This window comes from Mugil cephalus, chromosome 1 (genome assembly GCF_022458985.1).
Source record: "Mugil cephalus isolate CIBA_MC_2020 chromosome 1, CIBA_Mcephalus_1.1, whole genome shotgun sequence".
NCBI classification, from domain to species: Eukaryota; Metazoa; Chordata; class Actinopteri; order Mugiliformes; family Mugilidae; genus Mugil; species Mugil cephalus.
The window spans coordinates 28138588-28165421 of record NC_061770.1 but is presented as its reverse complement, the minus strand read 5'-3'; the positions used below and the strand labels follow the sequence as shown (position 1 = coordinate 28165421).

At 44.3% G+C, this 26834-nt stretch overlaps 1 protein-coding gene and 1 pseudogene across 1 annotated transcript; both read left to right on the top strand.

Annotated features, from left to right (window-relative positions):
• The first annotated feature begins 204 nt into the window (after positions 1-204).
• Positions 205-8314, top strand: LOC125009960 (annotated as a pseudogene).
• Positions 8315-23908: 15594 nt separating this feature from the next.
• Positions 23909-24891, top strand: LOC125010202 (H-2 class II histocompatibility antigen, A-K alpha chain-like). Its single transcript, XM_047588594.1, has 2 exons — positions 23909-24224; positions 24675-24891. Exons 1-2 carry the CDS (start codon positions 23921-23923, stop codon positions 24800-24802), a joined length of 432 nt encoding a protein of 143 aa, XP_047444550.1. The 5' UTR covers positions 23909-23920; the 3' UTR covers positions 24803-24891.
• The last annotated feature ends 1943 nt before the right edge of the window (positions 24892-26834 follow it).

The following is a 26834-nucleotide window of genomic DNA, read 5'->3' as shown; positions in this document are numbered from 1 at the left end:
TATAATAATTATAATGAATTAATTTCCACCACAGAAGTGAGTCTGTATCCTGTGTAGTTGTCTTCTCTTCTGAATAACCGACTCCTTTCGAAGCGCTTCTCCTCTGCCCTCTGCTCTGCCCGGACACCGGTGATGTCAGAGGCTGTCTGCTCTGTGATTGGCTGCTGGCTGAGGTGGAGCTGGGCTGCTGCAGGACTTCCAGTCACTTTGACAGAGTTGTCTGGAGGTGACAGTTGAACAGAGACTCTGATGTGATGATGAAGACCATGATGAAGCTGCTCCTCTTCCTCTCCTCTGTCCTCTGTGTCTCTGCTCAAGGTCAGTTTTGTTGTAGTGTTGTTACTAAGTCTAGACGTCAGGAGGCAGCAGCACATCAGAGACTCAGCAGCTGTCAGGTCTGGTCTGCTTTATGGTCACCATGACAACCCTAACATCCCAAGTCACCCAGCAGGACTTACCTGTACAGAGACCTAACTTTAAAGCATCTGACCAGACATGAGGCTGTGACAGTAAACCAGTAATTATTCACACATTCATAACTGAAAGTTCATATTCAAGAGAACTCTAAAATCTTTTCACTTGTTTAGTTCAAACGATTCTTCTCTAAAGTCTCGTCTTAACACAGAATCATAGAAACAAACACTAAGTTACATCACTTTTCCCACTGAGTGAGGGAGTCATTGTGAGCTTTCACTCAGGGCAGGTGTTCACACTGTCTCATAGCTGAAGTGAACTGGATCCGTCCTGACTCTGACAGGACAGCGTCTCTGGGTCCCTGGAGTCTGTTTGTGCCTGAAGTCAAACCTCTCATATGGAGGCCAATCAATTCAAATGAATGTGTCTGCATCATTATTCTATATATGTGGCTGTAGGAGGATGCACAGCAGCAGACTGAGGTAACAGACTCCTGATTAGTGTTATTTGTTCACAGCTAAACGTATTTGTTGCCATTTGATGCTTTGTGCAGAGTTAAAGCCTGATCAGTTTTGATGTGACTGTTATTATGACGTCACCTGTACGGTCCTCTTCACACTAAACACTACACACACTTTTACAGGGCAGAGCTAGATTATATCAGCTCAAACATTTCAGATGATTACTCATGTATGTGATGATTTATTGGTATTAAATATTTAGATTTTAGTCCAGACACACGTGTGTGTGCAGATGTGAGGCCATGGGAATAACTGTGACTTGTAATGTAATGAATGGCCCAGACTCTCTCACTCTCTTAAATGTTGGTCCTGATTGGCCTCCATACTCTCAGGGGTGACGGTGTAGCAGGACCTGCTGCTGGAGTCAGGTCAGGGATGTCGGTGGGTGTCTCTGTTCCTCTGCAGGCTGCCTCTTCAAGCCTCCACCATGTAGGATCTGGGTGTTCCTGCAGTGGACTCCACGCTGCCTCTCTGTTGCATGTCCTTGACCCACACATGGTCACCGGCTGCAGTTCTGGCAGGTTGTAGTTTGTGTATGTAGCTTAGCTCCTTTCTTTTCAAGTCCTCCATATCTGTACATGATGGGTGGAGCTGGGAGGGAAGGACAGGTCTTCCTCCCCATGAGTAGCTCTGTAGGACTGAGGAGCAGAGCGATAGGCCATGAGGGCCAGATAGGGAGGTTGTTAATCGTCCTCTCCATTGCTTTGTGGGAAGTGTGGACTGGATCCTGTGCAAACGTCTGAAAAGTCTCTGATGCAAACTGTGGGCAACACTTCTGGTAGCCACGACAAGCAAAGATAGATCTGAAGTGTTCAATCACAGCCTCTGACACTGTGGATGTTAATTAATAATAATAATAATAATAATCCACTATGACTAAATCCTGTTTGTCTTTCATTTGAACCAGGTCTGCTCCCTCTGTAGACCACGGCCTTTGAGGGAACTCAGTGGTCAACATTGTTTCTCTCAGGGTTGTTCTGTCTCTGGCACGTGTATCACAACTCTCTATCAGTGTTGTCAGGTCTTTGTGAGTCCAGGTCTCTGTACTGAACTCTTGGCTCTGACGATCAGCTGCAGCTCTGTGGCGGCTGCTCGTCTTAGCAGCGGTGTCCTCAGCCCATCCACAACACATACAGTCTCTTTCTTAGTTTTGTTTCTCGTGTTGAGAGTGGCTTTGAACTTGCCCATCACTTCCAGAGGGTTTCCTCCTGGCCCTTTGAGAACCATGTATCTTTGGATCGCTGACCGTACTGGCCCTCGTCCTACAGTTGTGTGGGTTTGACAGTCACATCTGCGCCTGTGTCAGTTTTAAACACTGATTTGTGGACATCCATTTCTACCTCAGTCATCCAGGGACCAGCACTGTCCCCTGTCTCTTTTGACACTGAGCCCATTGGACATTGGTCTGGGCTGTGTCCTCTTGTGTCCCCACACCTTTAGCATGGTTCTGTTCTGTCTTCACTGAACACTGGTTTGGACGGTGGCTAAGCCTGTTTAGTTTTTTCTGTCCAGCTGTGTTCATCATGTCTCCTTTGCAGTTAGCCTTTAGGGCTTCGTTTGAGTGACAGCTTTCTGTTCCATTTCAGCCAGTCCTCTGTTTAGAACGAGACTTTCTCTGGTGGAGCAGCCTGGAACTGGTTCACGATGAACGCTGTTGATCCGTTGCCTTGGTAACGTTGTTGTAAGCTACAGAGTTAAAATCGTTTCCTTCCACACAGCGGTTAGCAACACTAGAGACACGAACACATAACAAACTGCCAGCTGACTTAGCTACTAATTAACTTCTGACTGATTAACTTCTAACTAATTAACGTCTGACTAATTAACTTCTGACTGATTAACTTCTGACTGATTAACGTCTGACTAATTAACTTCTGACTAATTAATTTTTGACCAATTTAAATTCTGAATAATTAACTCCTGACTGATTAACGTCTGACTGATTAACTCCTGACTAATTAACGTCTGACTAATTAATGTCTGACTAATGAACGTCTGACTAATTAACGTCTGATAATTATCTTCTGACTAATTAACGTCTGACTAATTGACGTCTGACACCATGTTGTAGCGTTATTGCTAAGTCCAGATAGGTCCAGGAAACGTCACCATGACAACCCTAAACATTCCCAAGTCGCCCAGCAGGACTCATCTCTACACGTTTCTGTCTCTTTATCTGAGGACACTTTTCAGGAGACAGGAGACAGTCAGCTGATCAATAATGTCTTCTCTCTGCTTCAGGTCCTTCAGGTCTTCATGAGGACCTTCGGATCAATGGATGTTCAGTCTGGAAGGAGAAGAGTTCTGGTACGCAGACTTCAAGAACCAGAGAGGAGTGGAGCCTCAGCCCAGTTTCATTGATCATATCAGGTACCCATCAGGTTATGAACGAGCTGTGACTGAACAACAGACCTGCAGACAGAACCTGGATAGGTTCCGTACGGCTCTGAAGGACGTCCCTCTGGAACGAGGTGAACAACGTTTCAGTGTTTCTCTGATGTTTGTTTGCTTCAGTCTGAACTAATTGATCCTCATCAGGTCTGAATCACTTTGATCAGCTGTTGATGCTAACAAGCTAACAGGCTAACTGGTTAACAGACTAGAAGACTAACAAGCTAAATCTGAACCTTTAACATGATGCTAACACCTGAAGCAGCAAGAGCAAGCTAACAGAATGACAAGCTAACATGCTAACAGGCTAACGGGTTAATAAACTAACAGAATAACAAGTTAACAATCAGTGTTGGAGGTAACATGTCACAAAGTAATGGATTACTGTAACGATATTACTTTTTTGGGTAACGCAGTAAAGTAACGCATTACACTAAAGATATCGGTAACTACACTACTTTACTAGACTGTAGGAACGCTCTTTGCTTTGTTACCTGTGTTTGTCTGTGTGCAGAGTTCTGATCTGGTTAGTGCTGCAGGCTTGTGTGCTGCTACTCACCTGAGCACGTTGCCATAGAAACCGATCTGAGTCGATGCTGGAGACGGAGACTGGAGGTTTCAGCCAGTGGAGATATTCTCATTACTTTCAGTTTATAGCTCGAAAGGACAAAAACATTAGAGTGAAACGCGCTCTATGTTCAGGCGACAAGTTTCTTTCAACTGCTGCGGAGTCGATGAGAAACCTGTCCAACATGTCTCAGCCCAGCATGATGATACAAAACTTATGGTAAAAGATCCTGTTAGAAGGAGTCGATGAGCAGCCGACGCCGCCTCAACAGGCAAAGCTTTGCTCAGGTGTTGGAGGCAGAAGCAGGTAACACCAGTGGCGGCCAATAGAGGGCGCTAGAGCGCCGCCCCACAACTCAACACTCACCACATTACTGTGAATAAGGTAAAAAATTAAATGAAAATGAAATGATAAAATAAAAATATTTCGAAATATATGTGTGTATATTTTTAGATCTACAAGATAAATATTTTAAAGTTAATGATGAGTAAAGTTGTTTAGTTCATCGACGTTGTCTGATTGGTGACGTGTTTCCGCCCTGGGGAGCAAAAGTTGTACATGCTAAGTAACTACTCTTCAGTACAAGAGAAAGGACCCAGCTCTGATAGGACCCAGCTCTGATAGAACCCAGCTCTGATAGGACCCAGCTCTGATAGGACCAAGTTCTGATAGAACCCAGCTCTGACAGGACCCAGCTCTGATAGGACCCAGCTCTGATAGGACCCAGCTCTGATAGAACCGAGCTCTGATAGGACCCAGCTCTGATAGAACCGAGCTCTGATAGAACCCAGCTCTGATAGGACCCAGCTCTGATAGGACCCAGCTCTGATAGAACCCAGCTCTGATAGGACCCAGCTCTGATAGAACCGAGCTCTGATAGAACCCAGCTCTGATAGGACCCAGCTCTGATAGGACCGAGCTGGGGGGCACCTGTCCTACGCCCAGAGCTGAACGCAGCCTGATTTGCATAGCACCACCCATAGACATTAATATATTAATGCATTCATTCCCACCATGAGGCCCGTCGGGGCTGACGTCACAGCCGTCTGTCATAAAGTAAAGAGTTGGAGACGATCGGACAAAGATGCAAAATGGAGAAAGAGAAATTAAATAATAAAGTAAAGTCACGTAAAACAAAACCTTCTGAGAGGAGAAGCTCGATGTGAAAGAGCTCGGACCTGATCAGCCGAACATCACAGTTAATCATCAGTCCAAAGACAGACGGAGACAGGACGCCCGGTCTTTTTCCAGGACCTGGTTTAGCAACAAGGCTAGGCTAACTGCTAGTAGCGAGGCTAATGCTGTATTCTGCTTTCCCTGCCTCCTTTTTCAAACGTCAGGACCTGACCTATGATGTTTGTCCATGTATCTACTCGGTAAATTAAGAAATGGCAAAGTAAAGTAATAAGTAGTGAAGTTACTTTTCAAATGCAGTAACTAGTAAAGTAATCTCATTACAACTTACAGAAGTACTGTAGCTAATTACTTTTTTTGAGTAACTTCCCCAACACTGTTGACAGGTTAACAGGTTAACAAGCTAACAGGTTAACAAGCTAACAGAATGACAAGCTAACAGAATGACAAGCTAACAGGTGTGAACCTTTCACATGATGCTAGAGACAGCACTGCTAGATGCTACGCCCCGAGGTGCTATTGTTATACTGTGTGTTTCTTCTTATTATTTTTCCTCTTCCTCCCTTTGTCTTCGAGCTGTAGGACAAGTTATATATCAAAACGTGCAGTTTGGGATCGGTGTGCTATTACTTTTCTTTACGAAATACGAATTTTTTGTGACGTAAGTTGCGTAAAATTCCCATTGAAAATGAATGGAATGGGCAAAAAAAAAAAAGAGTCTACTGCTCAGGCATACTTTCACCTAGAGACTTCACTTAGACTTTAAAATGATGGAGTATTAATCCATGTTGTGATGAGTCTTATAGTTTTTGATCAATCACTGTTGAATGACCAAGAAAATGTAGAAATTCTGACTTTATAATGGGTGTGTGTTGCACGGTATGTTCATGCTAGAGTTGGTGACATCATCGGTTAGAGTGGAGGAACGTGTCTGAAAATGCCAGAAATTTTTCTCTTTCCACGCACGTCCCGGCAACAATTTACACACTAGACACATGATTTTTTTCCACAGTTGTAGACAAACTAGTTGTGTCTCTCACAATGAGCTCAGCAAAGCAGTGAGACACACAGAATTTAAACTGTGAGCCTCTGTTCACGGTAAAGTACCTGCTCTCCATACACTACGATGCAAAGATTTTCTGAGAGAAGGAGAAGGACCTTTGTGTTTAACTCGCGAGTGTGTCCAAAACATTTAAGATAAGATAAGATATGCCTTTATTCATCCCACAGTGGGGAAATTATTATATGATTGTTACATCACAACAAACAAGGTAGTGTTCAAGTAAAGAAGTGGGTATGCTTGTATATATAAATAAATGTGTTCACACATCTCCCATTGGCAGAAAGATGCAGACAGTGCAAAAAACAGCATGTATATAAATAAAACATAGTACATGTACAAGTAGATAAGATTGAGAGATTGAGTATTGCACAAGTATATGTAAGAGATATTGCACATTATTTGGGATATTGAACATATGTAGATGTGGGTCTACTGGAACCAGACCTGGTTATAGAGTCTGACAGCAGAGGGAGGAAGGACCTGTGGTTCCACTCCCTCCGTGGGTGGAGAAGCCTGGTGCTGATGGAGGTTTCCAGGGCTCTGACTGTCTCATGCAGGGGGTGGGAGGTGTTGTCCATGACTGATGACAGCTTCACCAGCATCCTCCTGTCCCCCACCACCTCCACAGGCTCCAGACTGCAGCCCAGGACTGAGCCGGCTTTCTTCACCAGCTTGTTCAGTCTTTTTCCCTCTGCTGCCGTGATGCTGCTGCTCCAGCAGACCACACCATCAAAGATGGCCGACGTGACCACAGAGTCTAGAAGGTCCTCAGGAGGGCGCCCTGCACTCTGAAGGACCTCAGTCTCCTCAAAGGATGGAGTCTGCTTTGGCCCTTCCTGTATAGTGCCTGAGTGTTGTCAGTCCAGGTTCTTGTTTAGGTGAACACCCGGGTACCTGTAAGAGTCCACTATCTCAGTGTCCGTTTCCCTGGATGTTCACCGGTGGTGGGGGAGTGGCTTTGCTCCGGTGGAAGTCCGGCCGACGATGGCTGATGCCATCTGGACCCGTTGCCTTCCTGACCTTTGTTCTGGCCAGTTCTCTCATATTTTTGCTGGGCAGTGAGAGACATGACTCATGATGGTCATGGCCTCTGGATGTGGACGTTCTCCTGGTGGTCCTTTAGAGAACGTGGCTGTAATGAAGAGTAGAGGTTCTTTTTCTGGGAGTGACTGTGAAGGACTTACAAAGTCAATGTGTTTGTGGTTGTGCGACACTTTTTCACAAGTTTGTATTTGTGAACCAGTCCTGCTCGGTGGTTTAATTCTCCATTATTTACACTGTGACGTATGATCGGTCACACAGATTTATACAAGACACTCAACACCGTGTTTCCCTCCAGTCTGCTTCAATACAGTGAAACTGAGCCTCAGTGTCCAACGTCCCGTCTCTAGCAGGATGCTAACACCTGCAGCTGGAAGAACAGGCCAACAATCAACTCCCTCTTTCCCTCTGATTTGTCATCACTGTCGTCATGTATGAACATTTATTTAACATTTACTAATGATCAGCTGATCTGATCCAGAGAATCAATGATGTGTTTGTGTTCAGATGCTCCTTCCAGTCCCATGATCTACCCTGAAGAGTCTGTGGAGGTTGGAGTCAGCAACACCCTCATCTGTCATGTGTCTGGTTTCTATCCTGCTCCTGTTAAAGTCTCCTGGACCAAGAACAACAAGGACGTGACCTCACAGTCCTCCATCAACGTCCCCTCCCCCAACAAAGACGCAACCTTCACCCAGATGTCCAGACTGGACTTCACCCCACAGCTGGGAGACATCTACAGCTGTTCAGTGCAACATCTGGCCCTGACTGAACCCCTGACCAGGATCTGGGGTGAGAACTGGATCCAATGAGACCCCTCATCAGGCTCCATGTCTCTGATGTGTCTCTGATGTCTCTGTCTCTGACATGTCTCTGACGTGTCTCTGATGTGTCTCTGATGTCTCTTTAACGTGTCTCTGCTGTGTCTCTGACGTGTCTCTGTCTCGTGTCTGTCTCCAGATGTGGAGGACCAGACCCCCCAGCCTGGTATTGGACCCTCAGTCTTCTGTGGAGTTGGTCTGACTCTGGGTTTGCTCGGTGTTGCAGCTGGAACCTTCTTCCTGATCAAAGGAAACGAGTGCAGCTGATTGGCTGGAGCTGATGACATCATCAGGGTGTGACTAACACCTGGATCAGTGTGTCTGTACAGAAGATACTGTTATGACTGTGGGTCGTAGTGTTGTTTTGTTCTCCTCCCCTCCTTTGCAGTGATATCCAGGTGTGTGTCTGTGACAGATCCAGGTGCTCATTGGTCCCTGATCACCCATGTGACCAGGTGTCCACCCACAGACTGATTGACTCTACAGTTAAAGCTCCAGCTGAGCCAAGTCCTCCTACTCTCCCCATTCCCATCTGATAGCAGCCTGAGAGAGAGAGAGCTCATTATCGCTAAACTGATCCTCGATTAAGTCTTAAACTGTGTCGTGGACTGACAGCATCCTGAGATCATTGTAAATACTGTAAATAGTTGAATAGAATTCTTCAGGGAAGCAGACTAGAGGAGGAGGGAGAAGCCTTTATCAGCTGATTCCTTTTCTCCTGTTTATGTCCGTTAGGCGTTAGGTCAGCTTTACTCTCTTTTGTTTGCATCTTTGCAGCAGGTCAGATAAGTTCCTCATTTAGCTGCTTCGTTTGTTTTGGCAATGCTCTGCTCCAAAGATTAAAAGAAGTAATAAACTGCTACGTCAGGTCGTATGTTTGGCTGTCCTCCTTGGGAGTGGGAAGAGTGGGGGCACTTTATCGCCTGGGACCCAGGTGCCTCTAGGCCTGGGCTCTAGGCCTGCGGGGTGGGACATTGGAGGATTTCACCTCTGATCCAACAGTGAAAACAGTGGAAAGGTGTAGAGAGGCTGATCTGGTCCTTATTGCAAACGTTTTTGATGTAAATGTGCCCCTGAATGTTAAAGAGCAGGAGCTTAAGGAGCTGGTCATACAGGGGCTCAGTAAGAGGGTTTGTTTGTGCTCCTGACGTTGGAGTTGAAGGTGCAGCTGGTATTCCCACCCTACTCCCTGACCTCCCTGTGCAAGGCCTGAACGCAGAGGAACTCCAGTTAACTCTGCAGATAAGACATAGAAGATAAGACACATGTAGAGTTCACTAGAGAGAAGGGTTTGCTTTTTGACAAGTGGTGCCAGGCCAGCAAGGTTCACACTATGGATGACCTTTGTGAACTCCTTCTGCTGGAGGAATTTAAAAACTGCCTCCCAGAGCGTATAGTAGTTTATTTAAATGAACAAAAGGTCTCATCCATCACTGCTGCTGCTGTACAGGCTGATGAGGTTGCGTTGACACACAAAAGCGTCTTTTCTCCACCAATTAGGTGAGATTCAATTCCCAGTGGGAGAGCTCTGCCTCCACATCGTAATCCCACTGTTACGTCAGAACAGAAAGAATACTTTTATTATCATGAGCCAGGACACCTTATCGCTGTCTGTCCCACTCTCAGAAAGAAAGAGCAGATCAAGAGCGTTGGAAAAACCTATAGGTGAATCCTGCGTTATGTTCTCTGGCCTGGACTAAAGTCTGATGTGATAAGTTTCTGTCATTCATGCTGCACTTGTCAAGTGTCTGGTCAGTCGAGTCAGAAACTTCCTGTTGCTCCATCCCACCCTGTTCCAGTAGTCGTGAACCGTTTGAGTTATAGTTGACTGTGTTGGCCCGTTACCAAAAACACAGTCTGGCCACCAGTACCTCCTCACGGTGATGTGCAGCCACACTCTAAACCACTCATTAAAAGCCTGTACCATAGTAAAAGCCCCTGTTAAGTTCTTTTTTACCTTTGAACTTAACTTTACCTTTCTCCAGAAAGAAACTGCTCATGATCCGAAGCATAAGCTCATCTGTGAAGCCTGGTGGAGGTCATGTCATGGCCTGGGCGTGATGGAACAGGCTCATTAATATTAACTGATGATGGTAACAGCAGAATGAATTCTGAAGTGTTCAGAAACATTTTGTCAGTTTACGGAGAAATGCATCCTAACTAATGGGGAGGAATTTTATCCTGCAGCAGGACAATGACCCAAAGCAAACTGCCAACAAAACACAGTTCATACTTCATCAGGGAACAAAGTGGAAGGTTTTAGACTGGACAAGTCAGTCACCTGACCTTAACCCAACCGAGCAGCATTTCACCTCCTGAAGAGGTGAGTGGAGGGATAAACCCCCCAAAACAAACAAGAACTGGAAGAAGCTGCAGTAAAAGCCTGGAATAGTTCACACATGAAGAATGCAACAGTTTGGTGTCGATGGGTCTCAGGCTGGAGGCCGTCACTGCTAGGAAGGGTTATACCACCAAATATTAAATGTTATTTAATTTATTTAAGAGTATTTGTTCCATTACTTTTGCTCACCTTAAAATGCTGTGATGTAATACAAACGGTGATATATCCTAAGATGTTTAACACATCTAGATGTAAATACCAGGAAATAAAAGATGATATTCCATCTTCTTGTGAGGGTCTCTGGTCTGGAGGCTGAATATCTGACCTGTGGAGTTCTAAGCTACATCTGCTGCCGTGGCCTCATCAACCAGCCCAGTCTTCATGGTCTGGAGTCTGTGTATCAGACCTGTGGAGCTCCATAAACTACATCTGTCCCAGTCTTCATGTCTTCTTCTCTCTCTATCTTCTCTGGTTCTACCCGGCTGGTCTTCAGCAGATGGTTCCTCCATATGAGCTGGTTCTGCTCCAGGTTTCTTCCTGTTAAAGGGAGTTTTTCCCTCAGGCTGCTCTGGAGGTTTCAGGCTGGTTTTTGTGAAGCGTCTTGAGACGATTTGTGTTGTTACTGAATTGAATTGAATTGAATTGAGTATGTCTCAGTGTTAGTCCTGTAATAGGCTGGTGACTTGTCCAGGTTGTACCCCGCCTTTCGTCTGATGCCAGCTGGGATAGACTCCAGCAACCCCTGCGACCCTAGTGCAGGATTAAGTGGTACGGAAGATGAGATGAGAAGAGATGAATTGAATTGAAATTTTCTATTGTTACTTCAGTACCAGCGCCATTTCTTCTCCCCTTCTCCTCCTCCTATCTTCCCAACAACTACAATCAAGTGTTGGTGAGAACTTCAATGAGTCTTTTCCAGCTGTGGAGTTTAGTTCCTCTCTTCTTCACAAAGTTGTTGTAGTTCAGCCTCATGGGAGGGTTCTCCAGCATCACCCTCCTGTTTAAGGTCCGGCCGCAGCATCTCAGTAGGATCCAGGTCTGGATCCAGGTCTGGATTCTGACTAGACCCCTCCACAGTCTTCATGTTGCTGGTCTCCATCTGTACAGAGGTGGACTAGATGCTGGATTCTGGATCATTGTCCAAGTTCTCTTCAGCTTGAGGTCACCAACCGACAGACAGATGTTCTCCTTTAGTGTCTTTAGGTAGAAGCAGAACTTTTAGGTAGAACCAGCACCCTACCAGCACCAGGCTGCTATCATGTCCAGTGTTACTTTGACTCCAGATTGAAAGGAGACCAGCTTTAGTCTGGTCAGTCCACAGAGAACTGTCCTAAAGTCTTGGGGGTCCTCCACATGGTTCTGGTCTTTTTGTTCTTGTAGGTCAGCAGTGGTTCTGGTCTTGAGGTCCATGTTAGTCCGGTCTCTTTCTGGACTCTGACCTTAACCGAGCCCAGTGACGCTGCAGGTCTCTGGATGATGTTGTGGGTCTGTTGTGGCCTCTTGGATGAGGGGTCTCTGAGGAGTCTCTGGGGGCCATGGTGGTGGGCCGGCCTCTCCTGGGAAGGTTCTCCACTGGTCCATGGTTCCTCCATGTGTGGATAATGGTTTTCGCTGTGGTTCTCTTGAGACCCACGGCTTTAGAAATGTCTTCAGAACCTTTTCCAGACTCCTGGATCTCAGTGACGTTCTCTCTCATGTGTTCCTGAATGTCTCTGGATCTGGGCCTGAGGTCCAGCTGTGGAGGATCTCTCTAGGACCAGGTCCTGTTGAAGTGGTTTCTGGACTGAGAACAGGTCTGTGTCAAGGTTTCATGTCTGTCTGTGTCATGTTGTTCTGTCAAGGTTCCATGTCTGTTCATGTCATGTTGTTTCCTGTTTTATTTTGTTAAGTTCTGGTGTTCCTGTCTGTGTTCCTTGTTTGTCTCTTGATTGGTTATTGGTCTCATCTGCGTTGATTGCCCTCATGTGTCTCACCTGTGTCTTGTCATCCCTCAGTCCTCATGTGTGTACATATAGCCCTACCTTTCCCTTTGTTCCTTGTTGCGTTGTAAGTTTAAAGTCTTCACGTCTTGTTCCATGTTTGATGATTCTTTTGTATTTTTGGTTTTCCTGCTGTGCGCAGCGCTTTCTGTTAATTATTAAAAACCTTTTTGTTTTGGAGATCCTGCCTCATCAATAGTCCTGCATCTGGGTTCTCACCTACAACCTCCCCCTCCCCTTCCTGACAGTCTGGGTGGGGCTTAGAGCTGCACTGCAAACATTAATAGTCTTAATATAATAAATAAATACTTGGTTTGAGCAGATATAGACTAAAATTAAGTGAAATAATCTGCCAGCGTAGTAAGATAATCACACTTGGTAAGATTTATTAAAATAAGAAAAAATAAATACTTATTATGCAAGTGAGAAATATCTTAAAATAAGTGGTGAAACACTCATTCCAAGTACTGTATGCAAGTCAAATAATCTCAAAACTAGCTTTTCAATTCTTATTTCACTTTTGTTTCTTACTCAACTTGAATGAAAAAAAAATGAATCCAGTGCAACTTAACAAGATGATTCTTCTTAATTCAAGAGTTATGATTAACTTTTATCTTAATCAATACATTTAAAATCATACACAGAGAATATCCTTAACAATAATCATAATTAACCTCAATTCAAGTACATTTAACTACATTTAGCTCTACAATAGTGACACTGTTCTAGATTTAAGACAACCACCTATTTGAATGAAAACAAGTCTTGCATTAAACAAACAAATATTTTATTTTCTCTGCATAAGAAAGAACTTGTCTTTTTAGCTCTGAAATGCAGGTCTTACCTCCACAGCTTTATAGTTCCTAGCCGTAGTATGGAACTGCTGGTTATGAAGCTAAGTCTCGTCTCACCTCAGCTTGGCTCGTTGATGCTGGTAACTAGCAGTCCGGGTTAATTGCGCGCACACACAGAGGAGGAGAGGCGGAGTAGTTGAACACATGGACCGGGGCTTTATTTGGCACTTTTCTTCCTTTCATACAACACAGTACTTTTATGGCTGCAGAGTGGAGTTTATTCACACCGACTGTATAGTTTCAAGGGCTGTAACCGGCGTTACTCACACACACTTCAACGGCGAGAAGGATGCACACTTCTTCCCAGCGTAACGTTATTCAACGAAAAAAAAACCTAATAAGACTACAAGCTGACTACGTCACACACTACCCATAAGGCCACCTCCTTAAAGGGGAATGCTCAGGCCGGTAACACACACTTCAATCCAGTGCAGTTAGTCAGTTACACTGAGACTTCACAGCATGAAGTGTTTGACTGGAGCACCAGTCATGTTTTGGCTCACAGTCTGTATCTGAGCTCTCTTTGCTTTTCGACGCAAGAAGTTCTCTGGGCCTGAGAAAAGGTCCTTCAGGTCTTCACGAGACAGAGTCCTGATCATTTCTTCACTCATGTTTGCAGCTGTGACATAATGTAAGACACACATTAAGATGAATTAGTGCCATAGAACAAACTGTATGAAACAGCTGGCGAGCACAGACTAGTTAGTGAATTAACATTAGATAAAGAAATGACAAACCTCAGTGGAAAATTTTTACTCCACATTTCAGAGGGAATTATTGTACTTTTTACATCACTACATATGTAATAATACATAGGCCTACATGAAATAAAATGCTACTTTTACTTTTAAGATTTTAAGTATTTCTTTTTGTGGATATATGTTTTTACTTCATTGAAACTTTCACTGCAGATGTACTTGTATTGTAACAGAGTGGTATTAGCATTTTGCTTCGGTTATGATTTGAAAACTTTGCCCGCTTTTTTTTTTCTTTGACCTGTGATCATGCGCAGCTCCTCCCTCTCTATGTTTGACCGTTAACCTGCAACGGACGAGGAGCTGGGCTAATCACTGCAACGGCACATTAACGTTATTTTCGGCATTCTTGTGCTTGGATTTGGTGAGTAATATTTTACCCTTGTTTAGACCGTTTTCTTTCTGTAAGTGAGCGCCATATTTTTCGTGTTTGCCAGTAATGATGTGTGTAGTAATGTGCTAGCTAGCTAACCTAGCTAACGCTAGCTCAGAGCTACAGAGCTCCGCGCTAGCTGAACTATATTCTGGACATAACGTGGCTAAAGTTTGATGGAACTTGGTCAATGTTTTCAACCCACGACTTCCTGGGTGTTGGAAATAGGGAACATTAAATGAGAGACTGATCCCGGCAGTTTGTGAATCTCCATGAACAGAGCCCAACCTATGTATTTCCCGTCTGACTTGTGCCTTGCAAATTACTCTGTTAACTGGTCTTTTCTCTGTGTATTATTAGACACCAGATGTGACAGTACTTCGCTCTGTTGTCCTCAAAGACATTCCTGTTTTACTTGGTGACGACTCCAGTGAATTCTTCAAGACATGCTCTGTAAGTACCTGATAAAAAGTTTGGTCTAAAATAAAATAGAACTGTATCTGTGCTTACATAGAGGATGTAATTCTTTCTCCACAATATACAATATACATTTTGTACAATGATTGATGTATTTTGTAGAGCAGTTCCTCCACAGCTAATCTGAGAGGTATTTAAACAGCCAGTAAATAATGAACATTGTACACATTAATTCATTGTAAATCTAAGGAGCAGGAGTCCAGGTTGAAAAGTCAGTGTCACTCTTCATGAATATATGGACTTTGTGAACCATAGCTTTAGTTTAATCATACCAGATGAAGTAGTATTCATGAAGAACATGTGTGTGTGTGTGTCTTTGTAGGATACAGCGAGAGACGAGGCCCTAGAATGAACTGTTGGTTTTGCTGACAGGTGTCAGTGAAGATAGTCCTCATGAAGTTCAGTAGAACTCCAGCTCATCTCCACTGCCTCATTCTGGAGGTATTGTCATGGATCAGATTAAAAACTTACATCAGGCAGTTTGTCTGTTATTTGGGCTTATATAGGCTTACACAGGTAATAACAGCTAAATAGACAAGAAATGGGAGAGAGGGAGAAAAGAAGGACAAGGACCCATTCAAGGAAACTGGTTTGTTTAATTTAAGTGAACTAAAGAAAAAGAGTGAGTAGTAAGTAGTAGGTATTTAGTAATTCTAAGTGGGGTTAAATTTGTATCAAACCGTTCACACAAAATGAAAACAATAAGTTAACACTAAACATGGCTATTAAGTTATATGAACTTTGTTATTTTTTTTTTTGAGGCAACAAGTTTTCATACTTTAAGTAAGGTCAACTAATTAGATTTTACAGTGTGTAACATTAGTGTTGTGTTGCTTTGAGCCTCCTGCCAGGTTGGCTTATGACTGACTGAAATGAGAAAGTAGGTGTTTTAAAATATTATTAAAATTGTTATTAGATATTATGGAGAACTCATCTTTTACTTTGTTGTGAATTTGGTCTATTTTTTTTAAAGGCAGTGAACTTTTTAGTTTTTTTTGCACTTTTTGTAGTCAGATATTGTAAACATTATGTTACCGCCATAATGTTAAATGTTAATTTCTTAGGTATTGAAAAACATTTATTTTTTTACGTTAATGTAAATTGTAAACAATAAATGTTTCACTTTTTTGTGAATTATGTCTTAATTCTTGAGTTAAAATTCAATCATGAATTTCAATTCAGTTCAGTTTTATTTATATAGCGCCAATAACAACACAAATCGTCTCAAGACGCTTCACAAAAACCAGCCTGAAACCTTCAGAGCAGCCTGAGGGAAAAACTCCCTTTAACAGGAAGAAACCTGGAGCAGAACCAGCTCATATGGAGGAACCATCTGCTGAAGACCAGCCGGGTAGAACCAGAGAAGATAGAGAGAGAAGAAGAACAGGAGAAACAAGATAAACTAACTTCTGTCATAGATACAAACATCAAGCTGAAGGAAACATGTAGGATCTAGTAATATAACACATAGCTCAACCACAAGCAGACCTGCACTTAGAGATGGTAGTGATCTGTTGGGACAGTCTGGTTCTATGAGGTCTTTATATATGATGGAGCTCGGCCTTTCAGGGCCTTGTATGTAAGGAGGAGGATTTTAAATTCAATTCTAGATTTTAAAGGGAGCCAATGAAGAGAAGCTAATACTGGAGTAATATGATCTCTCTTGCTAATTCCTGTCAGTGCTCTTGCTGCAGCGTTTTGAATCAGTTGGAGGCTTTTTAAAGAGTATTTGGAGCCAGACAGTAGCGAGTTACAATAATCCAGCCTGGAAGACACAAATGCATCAACTAGTTTTTCTGCATCTCTCTGAGAAAGGATGTTCCTAATGTTGATGATATTACGAAGGTGAAAGAAAGCAGTCCTGGTCACCTGCTTTATGTGAGAATTAAAGGACATATCCTGGTCAAATATAACACCAAGGTTTTTCACAGTAGTACTGGAGGCCAAGGTAACGCCATCCAACAAAAGCAGGTGATTAGATAATGAATCTCTGACATGTTTAGAGCCAAATACGATAACTTCTGTTTTGTCTGAGTTTAAAAGTAGAAAATTACAGGTCATCCAAGCCTTTGTGATTATATATTTCATAACATTGTAATAATTATGAATATGCGATATCATGATGAAGACTAATTCAGGGACATCTCTATAGACGTTTTTCTGACAACCTGAAAGTGACGTCTTTTCACCTTTCACTTTTCAACCAAATTTAGACGTTGTTTGGACGCACATGAGTTACGTCTTTTCAACTAGTTTTTGCTGGGTGGGTTGTGTATTATATTAAGTCTAATGAGATATTTTGACTAGGAATGAGACAAATATACTATCTTATAGAAGTAAGATAAGTAAGATTTAGATTTTTTTGCAGTGTGGACTCAGGTCATGAACCACAGGTGAGTTCTAACAGTTTTTACCACAGGACCATGGAGTCCCCTCAATAATAAAAACTTTCATTTAAACACTGCATTTTGAGTTACTTGTGTTCCTTGACAAATATTCACACCACCATACTTAAGTCTGATTCCCACACACGTCCTACCTCCACACCACTACACACCTCCCCAGCTTTTTTTTAACTACTTCACCCCCTGGTTTTGCGGGCCTTAGCCACACCCACGCTTGTTGCTACTAGCAACAGCGGGCTACACAGTAAAGTTATGTTCCAACAACCAGTGAACGAAAGGAAACAACCGTCATGCAGTTATGAGCTTTCAAGCAGAACACAATGACCGTAATAAAAAATAAAAACTTAGCAGAGGACTGCGCCAACGGTGGAATGGATTCAAGCCAAGCTTCCCTACCAGCGCCCCCTGGTCTGTGATCCTATATCGCATCCATCTCCTCAGACCATTACGGGACCTTTCAGTCAGCACCACTCATATTGTTGTCGCATTGGCTGCCTGATAATCAGTCTTCAATTTTTAAGTTTCTCCTTCATTTGTTTTAAAGTCCTGATAAAGCAAAATTTGGCCATCTCAGCTGTGATATGATGAAAAACGTTCCGTTGTTGTTCGGAGAGGTCCCGTCCAACTCCCCCTGTATACTGCCTTTTCCCAACAAGGACAGAGAAGTCCTCACCTCCGGGTTGGTCCACAACAACATTACTTTTACAGTCATCTCATCAACCACAACAGAGACGAAAGGGAGTACCAAGAACTGAACCAGAACTTTGTGGCTTTGTGCCAGTGGAACCACCTCCGGATTAATGCTGGACAAACCAAAGAGCTGGTTGTGGACTTCCACCGGAGCAAAGCCACTCCCCCACCACCGGTGAACATCCAGGGAAACGGACATTGAGATAGTGGACTCTTACAGGTACCTGGGTGTTCACCTTAACAAGAACCTGGACTGGACTGACAACACTCAGGCACTATACAGGAAGGGCCAAAGCAGACTCCATCCTTTGAGGAGACTGAGGTCCTTCAGAGTGCAGGGCGCCCTCCTGAGGACCTTCTAGACTCTGTGGTCACGTCGGCCATCTTTGATGGTGTGGTCTGCTGGAGCAGCAGCATCACGGCAGCAGAGGGAAAAAGACTGAACAAGCTGGTGAAGAAAGCCGACTCAGTCCTGGGCTGCAGTCTGGAGCCTGTGGAGGTGGTGGGGGACAGGAGGATGTTGGTGAAGCTGTCATCAGTCATGGACAACACCTCCCACCCCCTGCATGAGACTGTCAGAGCCCTGGAAACCTCCATCAGCACCAGGCTTCTCCACCCACGGAGGGAGTGGAACCACAGGTCCTTCCTCCCTCTGCTGTCAGACTCTACAACCAGGTCTGCTCCCAGTAGACCCACAACTACATATGTGCAATATCCCAAATAATGTGCAATATCTCCTACATATACTTGTGCAATACTCTTCTCAATCTTAACCACATGCATATATATATATATACATATTATATTTAGTTTATATACCTGCTGTTTTTTGCACTGTCTGCATCTTTCTGCCAATGGGAGATGTGTGAACACATTTATTTATATATACAAGCATACCCACTTCTTTACTTGAACACTACCTTGTTTGTTGTAATATAGCTTTTCTATATATTTTTATATTCTATTATATTCTATTTTTTAATCCACCCATATGTGCACTGTTTGTGATGTTGAATGTTGAATGTCTGCTGCTGTTAACAACCAGAATTTCCCCACTGTGGGATGAATAATCAGTGTTGAAGGTAACACGTCACAAAGTAATGGATTACCGTAACGATATTACTTTTTTGGGTAAGGAAGTAAAGTAGCGCATTACACTAAAGATATCGGTAACTACACTACTTTACTAGACTGTAGGAACGCTCTTTGCTGCGTTACCTGTGTTTGTCTGTGTGCAGAGTTCTGATCTGGTTAGTGCTGCAGGCTTGTGTGCTGCTACTCACCTGAGCACGTTGCCATAGAAACCGATCTGAGTCGATGCTGGAGACGGAGACTGGAGGTTTCAGCCAGTGGAGATATTCTCATTACTTTCAGTTTATAGCTCGAAAGGACAAAAACATTAGAGTGAAACGCACTCTATGCCCAGGCGACAAGTTTCTTTCAACTGCTGCGGAGTCGATGAGAAACCTGTCCAACATGTGTCAGCCCAGCATGATGATACAAAACTTATGGTAAAAGATCCTGTTAGAAGGAGTCGATGAGCAGCCGACGCCGCCTCAACAGGCAAAGCTTTGCTCAGGTGTTGGAGGCAGAAGCAGGTAACATCAGTGGCGGCCAATAGAGGGCGCTAGAGCGCCACCCCACCACTCAACACTCACCACATTACTGTGAATAAGGTAAAAAATTAAATGAAAATGAAATGATAAAATAAAAATATTTCGAAATATATGTGTGTATATTTTTAGATCTACAAGATAAATATTTTAAAGTTAATGATGAGTAAAGTTGTTTCGTTCATCGACGTTGTCTGATTGGTGACGTGTTTCCGCCCTGGGGAGCAAAAGTTGCACATGCTCAGTAACTACTCTTCAATCCAAGAGAAAGAACCCAGCTCTGATAGGACCCAGCTCTGATAGAACCCAGCTCTGATAGGACCCAGCTCTGATAGGACCAAGTTCTGATAGAACCCAGCTCTGACAGGACCCAGCTCTGATAGGACCCAGCTCTGATAGGACCCAGCTCTGATAGAACCCAGCTCTGATAGGACCCAGCTCTGATAGGACCCAGCTCTGATAGGACCCAGCTCTGATAGAACCCAGCTCTGATAGGACCGAGCTGGGGGGCACCTGTCCTGCACCCAGAGCTGAACGCAGCCTGATTTGCATACCACTACCCATAGACATTAATATATTAATGCGTTCATGTCTATACCACCACCCTCCCGCCATGAGGCCCATCGGGGCTGACGTCACAGCCGTCTGTCATAAAGTAAAGAGTTGGAGACAATCGGACAGAGATGCAAAATGGAGAAAGAGAAATTAAATAATAAAGTGAAGTCAGCTAAAACAAAACCTTCTGAGAGGAGAAGCTCGATGTGAAAGAGCTCGGACCTGATCAGCCGAACATCACAGTTAATCATCAGTCCAAAGACAGACGGAGACAGGACGCTCGGTCTTTATTCAGTACCTGGTTTAGCAACAAGGCTAGGCTAACTGCTAGTAGCGAGGCTAATGCTTTATTCTGCTTTCCCTGCCTCCTTTTTCAAACGTCAGGACCTGACCTATGATGTTTGTCCATGTATCTACTCGGTAAATAAGAAATGGCAAAGTAAAGTAATAAGTAGTGAAGTTACTTTTCAAATGCAGTAACTAGTAAAGTAATCTCATTACAATTTACAGAAGTAACTAGTAATAAGTAACTAATTACTTTTTTTGAGTAACTTCCCCAACACTGTTGACAGGTTCACAAGCTAACATGTTAACAAGCTAACAGAATGACAAGCTAACAGGTGTGAACCTTTCACATGATGCTAGAGACAGCACTGCTAGATGCTACGCCCCGAGGTGCTATTGTTATACTGTGTGTTTCTTCTTCTTATTATTTTTCCTCTTCCTTCCTTTCTCTTCGAGCTGTAGGACAAGTTATATATCAAAACGTGCAGTTTGGGATCGGTGTGCTATTACTTTTCTTTACGAAATACGAATTTTTTGTGACGTAAGTTGTGAAAAATTCCCATTGAAAATGAATGGAATGGGCAAAAAAAAAAAAGAGTCTACTGCTCAGGCATACTTTCACCTAGAGACTTCACTTAGACTTTAAAATGATGGAGTATTAATCCATGTTTTGATGAGTCTTATAGTTTTTGATCAATCACTGTTCAATGACCAAGAAAATGTAGAAATTCTGACTTTATAATGGGTGTGTGTTGCACGGTATGTTCATGCTAGAGTTGGTGACATCATCAGTTAGAGTGCAGGAACGTGTCTGAAAATGCCAGAAATTTTTCTCTTTCCACGCACGTCCCGGCAACAATTTACACACTAGACACATGATTTTTTTCCACAGTTGTAGACAAACTTGTTGTGTCTCTCACAATGTGCTCAGCAAAGCAGTGAGACGTACAGAATTTAAACTGCGAGCCTCTGTTCGTGGTAAAGTACCTGTCTGCTCTCCATTCACTCCAATGCAAAGATTTTCTGAGAGAAGGAGAAGGACCTTTGTTTTTAACTCGCGAGTGTGTCCAAAATATTTAAGATAAGATAAGATATGCCTTTATTCATCCCACAGTGGGGAAATTATTATATGATTGTTACATCACAACAAACAAGGTAGTGTTCAAGTAAAGAAGTGGGTATGCTTATGTAACCGGCTAGTTTTTACTTCTGCGTTGTGTGATGAGGATTAATGGGCCCAGACCAGGATTTCTTTGGAGGAGGCAGTCTCCGTTTATTCTCTGACGAAAGTATAAATGAAAACAAAATCCTCCCATCAGTCACGAACAACATGAGCTCCTACACGCATTAAAGGACAGAAATATGTTAGCTTTAAGCTAGCGAGCGAACTTTAACAGTATAGCTTTAGCACATAGCTAAAACACATAAATCTCTGTGACTACTGTGTCGCTTTACCTCTCCAGAGCACAACAGGAAAAGGGAGAGGTAAAGGCGGGAGACACATTTATAGGGGAGGGGGGGACCCCGAAAATAAACGTAGGGGTACAGTAGCTCAGTTTTAAAGGTTCCACATAACAGCTTAGGAGGACAAACATGTCAGGTAAGAACAATTTAAAGTGAAACAGATTTTGTGTAATTATTATACTGTATACTGTACAGTACTGTATATTTGACCCTGTTACACTTATATATATAAATAAATGTGTTCACACATCTCCCATTGGCAGAAAAATGCAGACAGTGCAAAAAACAGCAGGTATATAAATAAAACATAGTACATGTACAAGTAGATAAGATTGAGAGATGCACAAGTATATGTAGGAGATATTGCACATTATTTGGGATATTGAACATATGTAGTTGTGGGTCTACTGGGAGCAGACCTGGTTGTAGAGTTTGACAGCAGAGGGAGGAAGGACCAGTGGTTCCACTCCCTCCGTGGGTGGAGAAGCCTGGTGTTGATGGAGGTTTCCAGGGCTCTGACTGTCTCATGCAGGGGGTGGGAGGTGTTGTCCATGACTGATGACAGCTTCACCAACATCCTCCTGTCCCCCACCACCTCCACAGGCTCCAGACTGCAGCCCAGGACTGAGCCGGCTTTCTTTACCAGCTGGTTCTTGTTTCTCTCTGCTGTCGTGATGCTGCTGCTCCAGCAGACCACACCATCAAAGATGGCCGACGTGACCACAGAGTCTAGAAGGTCCTCAGGAGGGCGCCCTGCACTCTGAAGGACCTCGGTCTCCTCAAAGGATGGAGTCTGCTTTGGCCCTTCCTGTATAGTGCCTGTGTGTTGTCAGTCCAGGTTCTTGTTTAGGTGAACACCCAGGTACCTGTAAGAGTCCACTATCTCAATGTCCGTTCCCTGGATGTTCACCGGTGGTGGGGGAGTGGCTTTGCTCCAGTGGAAGTCCACATCCAGCTCTTTGGTTTGTCCAGCATTAATCCGGAGGTAGTTCTGCTGGCACAAAGCCACAAAGTTCTGGTTCAGTTCTCGGTACTCCCTTTCATCTCCGTTTTTAAATGAGACTGACGATGGCTGAGTCACTTCTGTAGGTGACAGTTGGCTGTGTAGATGGTGAAGAGCAGAGGGACCAGGACCGTCCCCTGTGGCGTCCCCGTGCTGCAGATCATTGTGTCCCACACATAGTTCTTTGTCCTCATGAGCTGTGGTCTGTTGGACAGGAAGTCCATGAGCCAGGCTGACAGCTGTTGGTGGACCCCCACGTGGTCCAGCTTGTCCCTCAGGAGTTCTGGCTGAATGGTGTTAAAGGCACTGGAGGAATCCTAGAACATGATTCTCACAGTGCTTCCAGACTTCTCCAGGTGGGACAGGGATCTCTGCATGAGGACAATGACAGCGTCCACAGCTCCGATGCCAGGCTGGTAGGTGACCTGCAGTGGATCAGTGGATGAGCTCACCAGGGGGCGCTGTTGTTGGAGGACCAACCTCTCCAGGGTCTTTGCCAGGTGGTCAGTAGTCTTTGAAGTGGACTTCCAGGACGACTTCCACAGCAGTGGTTCCTTCTGCAGCCTCAGGCTGATGATGAAGAGCTGCTCCACGATCCCACACAGTTGGCTGGAGCAGGATTTGAGGGGCCTAGAGCTGATGCCATCTGGACCCGTTGCCTTCCTGACCTTTGTTCTGGCCAGTTCTCTCATATTTTTGCTGGGCAGTGAGAGACATGACTCATGATGGTCATGGCCTCTGGATGTGGACGTTCTCCTGGTGGTCCTTTAGAGAACGTGGCTGTAATGAAGAGTAGAGGTTCTTTTTCTGGGAGTGACTGTGAAGGACTTACAAAGTCAATGTGTTTGTGGTTGTGTGACACTTTTTCGTTTGTATTTGTGAACCAGTTCTGCTCGGTGGTTTAATTCTCCATTATTTACACTGTGACGTATGATCGGTCACACAGATTTATACAAGACACTCGACACCGTGTTTCCCTCCATTCTGCTTCAATACAGTGAAACTGAGCCTCAGTGTCCAACGTCCCGTCTCTAGCAGGATGCTAACACCTGCAGCTGGAAGAACAGGCCAACAATCAACTCCCTCTTTCCCTCTGATTTGTCATCACTGTCATCACGTATGAACATTTATTTAACATTTACTAACGATCAGCTGATCTGATCCAGAGAATCTATGATGTGTTTGTGTTCAGAAGCTCCTTCCAGTCCCATGATCTACCCTGAAGAGTCTGTGGAGGTTGGAGTCAGCAACACCCTCATCTGTCATGTGTCTGGTTTCTATCCTGCTCCTGTTAAAGTCTCCTGGACCAAGAACAACAAGGACGTGACCTCACAGTCCTCCATCAACGTCCCCTACGTCAACAAAGACGCAACCTTCACCCAGATATCCAGACTGGACTTCACCCCACAGCTGGGAGACATCTACAGCTGTTCAGTGGAACATCTGGCCCTGACTGAACCCCTGACCAGGATCTGGGGTGAGAACTGGATCCAATGAGACCCCTCATCAGGCTGCATGTCTCTGATGTCTCTCTGATGTGTCTCTTACATGTCTGTGATGACTCTGACGTGTCTCTGATGTCTCTGATGTGTCTGACATGTCTGTGACGTGTCTCTGATGTCTCTCTGATGTCTCTGACATGTCTCTGATGTGTCTCTTACATGTCTGTGATGTCTCTGACATGTCTCTGATGTCTCTAACATGTCTCTGATGTGTCTGACGTGTCTCTGACATGTCTCTGACGTGTCTCTTACGTGTCTCTTACATGTCTCTAACATGTCTCTGACGTCTCTCTGACGTGTCTCTGACATGTCTCTGATGTCTCTCTGACGTGTCTCTGACGTGTCTCTGTCTCTGACATGTCTCTGATGTGTCTCTCTAACATGTCTCTGACGTGTCTCTGTCTCTGCTGTGTCTCTGTCTCCAGATGTGGAGGACCAGACCCCCCAGCCTGGTATTGGACCCTCAGTCTTCTGTGGAGTTGGTCTGACTCTGGGTTTGCTCGGTGTTGCAGCTGGAACCTTCTTCCTGATCAAAGGAAACGAGTGCAGCTGATTGGCTGGAGCTGATGACATCATCAGGGTGTGACTAACACCTGGATCAGTGTGTCTGTACAGAAGATACTGTTATGACTGTGGGTCGTAGTGTTGTTTTGTTGTACTGACAGCTCCCTCTCTCCTCCCCTCCTTTGCAGTGATATCCAGGTGTGTGTCTGTGACAGATCCAGGTGCTCATTGGTCCCTGATCACCCATGTGACCAGGTGTCCACCCACAGACTGGTTGACTCTACAGTTAAAGCTCCAGCTGAGCCAAGTCCTCCTACTCTCCCCATTCCCATCTGACAGCAGCCTGAGAGAGAGAGAGCTCATTATCGCTGAACTGATCCTCGATTAAGTCTTAAACTGTGTCGTGGACTGACAGCATCCTGAGATCATTGTAAATACTGTAAATAGTTGAATAGAATTCTTCAGGGAAGCAGACTAGAGGAGGGAGAAGCCTTTATCAGCTGATTCCTTTTCTCCTGTTTATGTCCGTTAGGCGTTAGGTCAGCTTGACTCTCTGTTTGCATCTTTGCAGCAGGTCAGATAAGTTCCTCATTTAGCTGCTTCTTTGTTTTGGCATTGCTCTGCTCCAAAGATTAAAAGAACTAATAAACTGCTACGTCAGGTCGTATGTTTGGCTGTCCTCCTTGGGAGTGGGAAGAGTGGGGGCACTTTATCGCGTGGGACCCAGGTGCCTCTAGGCCTGGGCTGGCAGCCTTTTCTTTTGTGGGGGGGCAGTATGGAGTTTAAATAGGAGGATTTCACCTCTGATCCAACAGTGGAAACAGTGGAAAGGTGTAGAGAGGCTGATCTGGTCCTTATTGCAAACGTTTTTGATGTAAATGTGCCCCTGACTGTTAAAGAGCAGGAGCTTAAGGAGCTGGTCATACAGGGGCTCAGTAAGAGGGTTTGTTTGTGCTCCTGACGTTGGAGTTGAGGGTGCAGCTGGTATTCCCACCCTACTCCCTGACCTCCCTGTGCAAGGCATGAACGCAGAGGAACTCCAGTTAACTCTGCAGATAAGACATAGAAGATAAGACACACGTAGAGTTCACTAGAGAGAAGGGTTTGCTTTTTGACAAGTGGTGCCAGGCCAGCAAGGTTCACACTATGGATGACCTTTGTGAACTCCTTCTGCTGGAGGAATTTAAAAACTGCCTCCCAGAGTGTATAGCAGTTTATTTAAATGAACGAAAGGTCTCATCCATCACTGCTGCTGCTGCACAGGCTGATGAGGTTGCGTTGACACACAAAAGCATCTTTTCTCCACCAATTAGGTGAGATTCAATTCCCAGTGGGAGAGCTCTGCCTCCACATCGTAATCCCACTGTTACGTCAGAACAGAAAGAATACTGTTCTTATCATGAGCCAGGACACCTTATCGCTGTCTGTCCCACTCTCAGAAAGAAAGAGCAGATCAAGAGCGTTGGAAAAACCTATAGGTGAATCCTGCGTTATTTTTTCTGGCCTGGACTAAAGTCCAATGTGATAAGTTTCTGTCATTCATGCTGCACTTGTCTCGTGTCTGGTCAGTCGAGTCAGAAACTTCCTGTTGCTCCATCCCACCCTGTTCCAGTAGTCGTGAACTGTTTGAGTTATAGTTGATTGTGTTGGCCCGTTACCAAAAACACAGTCTGGCCACCAGTACCTCCTCACGGTGATGTGCAGCCACACACTAAAACACTCATTAAAAGCCTGTGACATAGTAAAAGCCCTTGTTAAGTTCTTTTCCACCTTTGTTCTCTCTAAACGCATTCAGAGCAACCAAGGTTCAAACTTCATGTCCAAGGTTTTTGTCCAGCTAATGTCAGAGCTTAATGTTAAACACACACATCACCCACAAAGTCAAGGTGTGTTAGAAAGGTTTCAGCAAACGCTGAAAGGTATGCTTCGCAAATACTGCACAGAGTTGAACCGTGAGTGGGATGAGGGTTTAGCTTTGATGATGTTTGCTGTGCAGGAAACCATACAGGAGTCCTTAGGCTTCAGTCCAGCTGAGTTAGTTTTTGGTCAGACTGTGTGTGGTCCTCTGCGCCTGTTCCAAA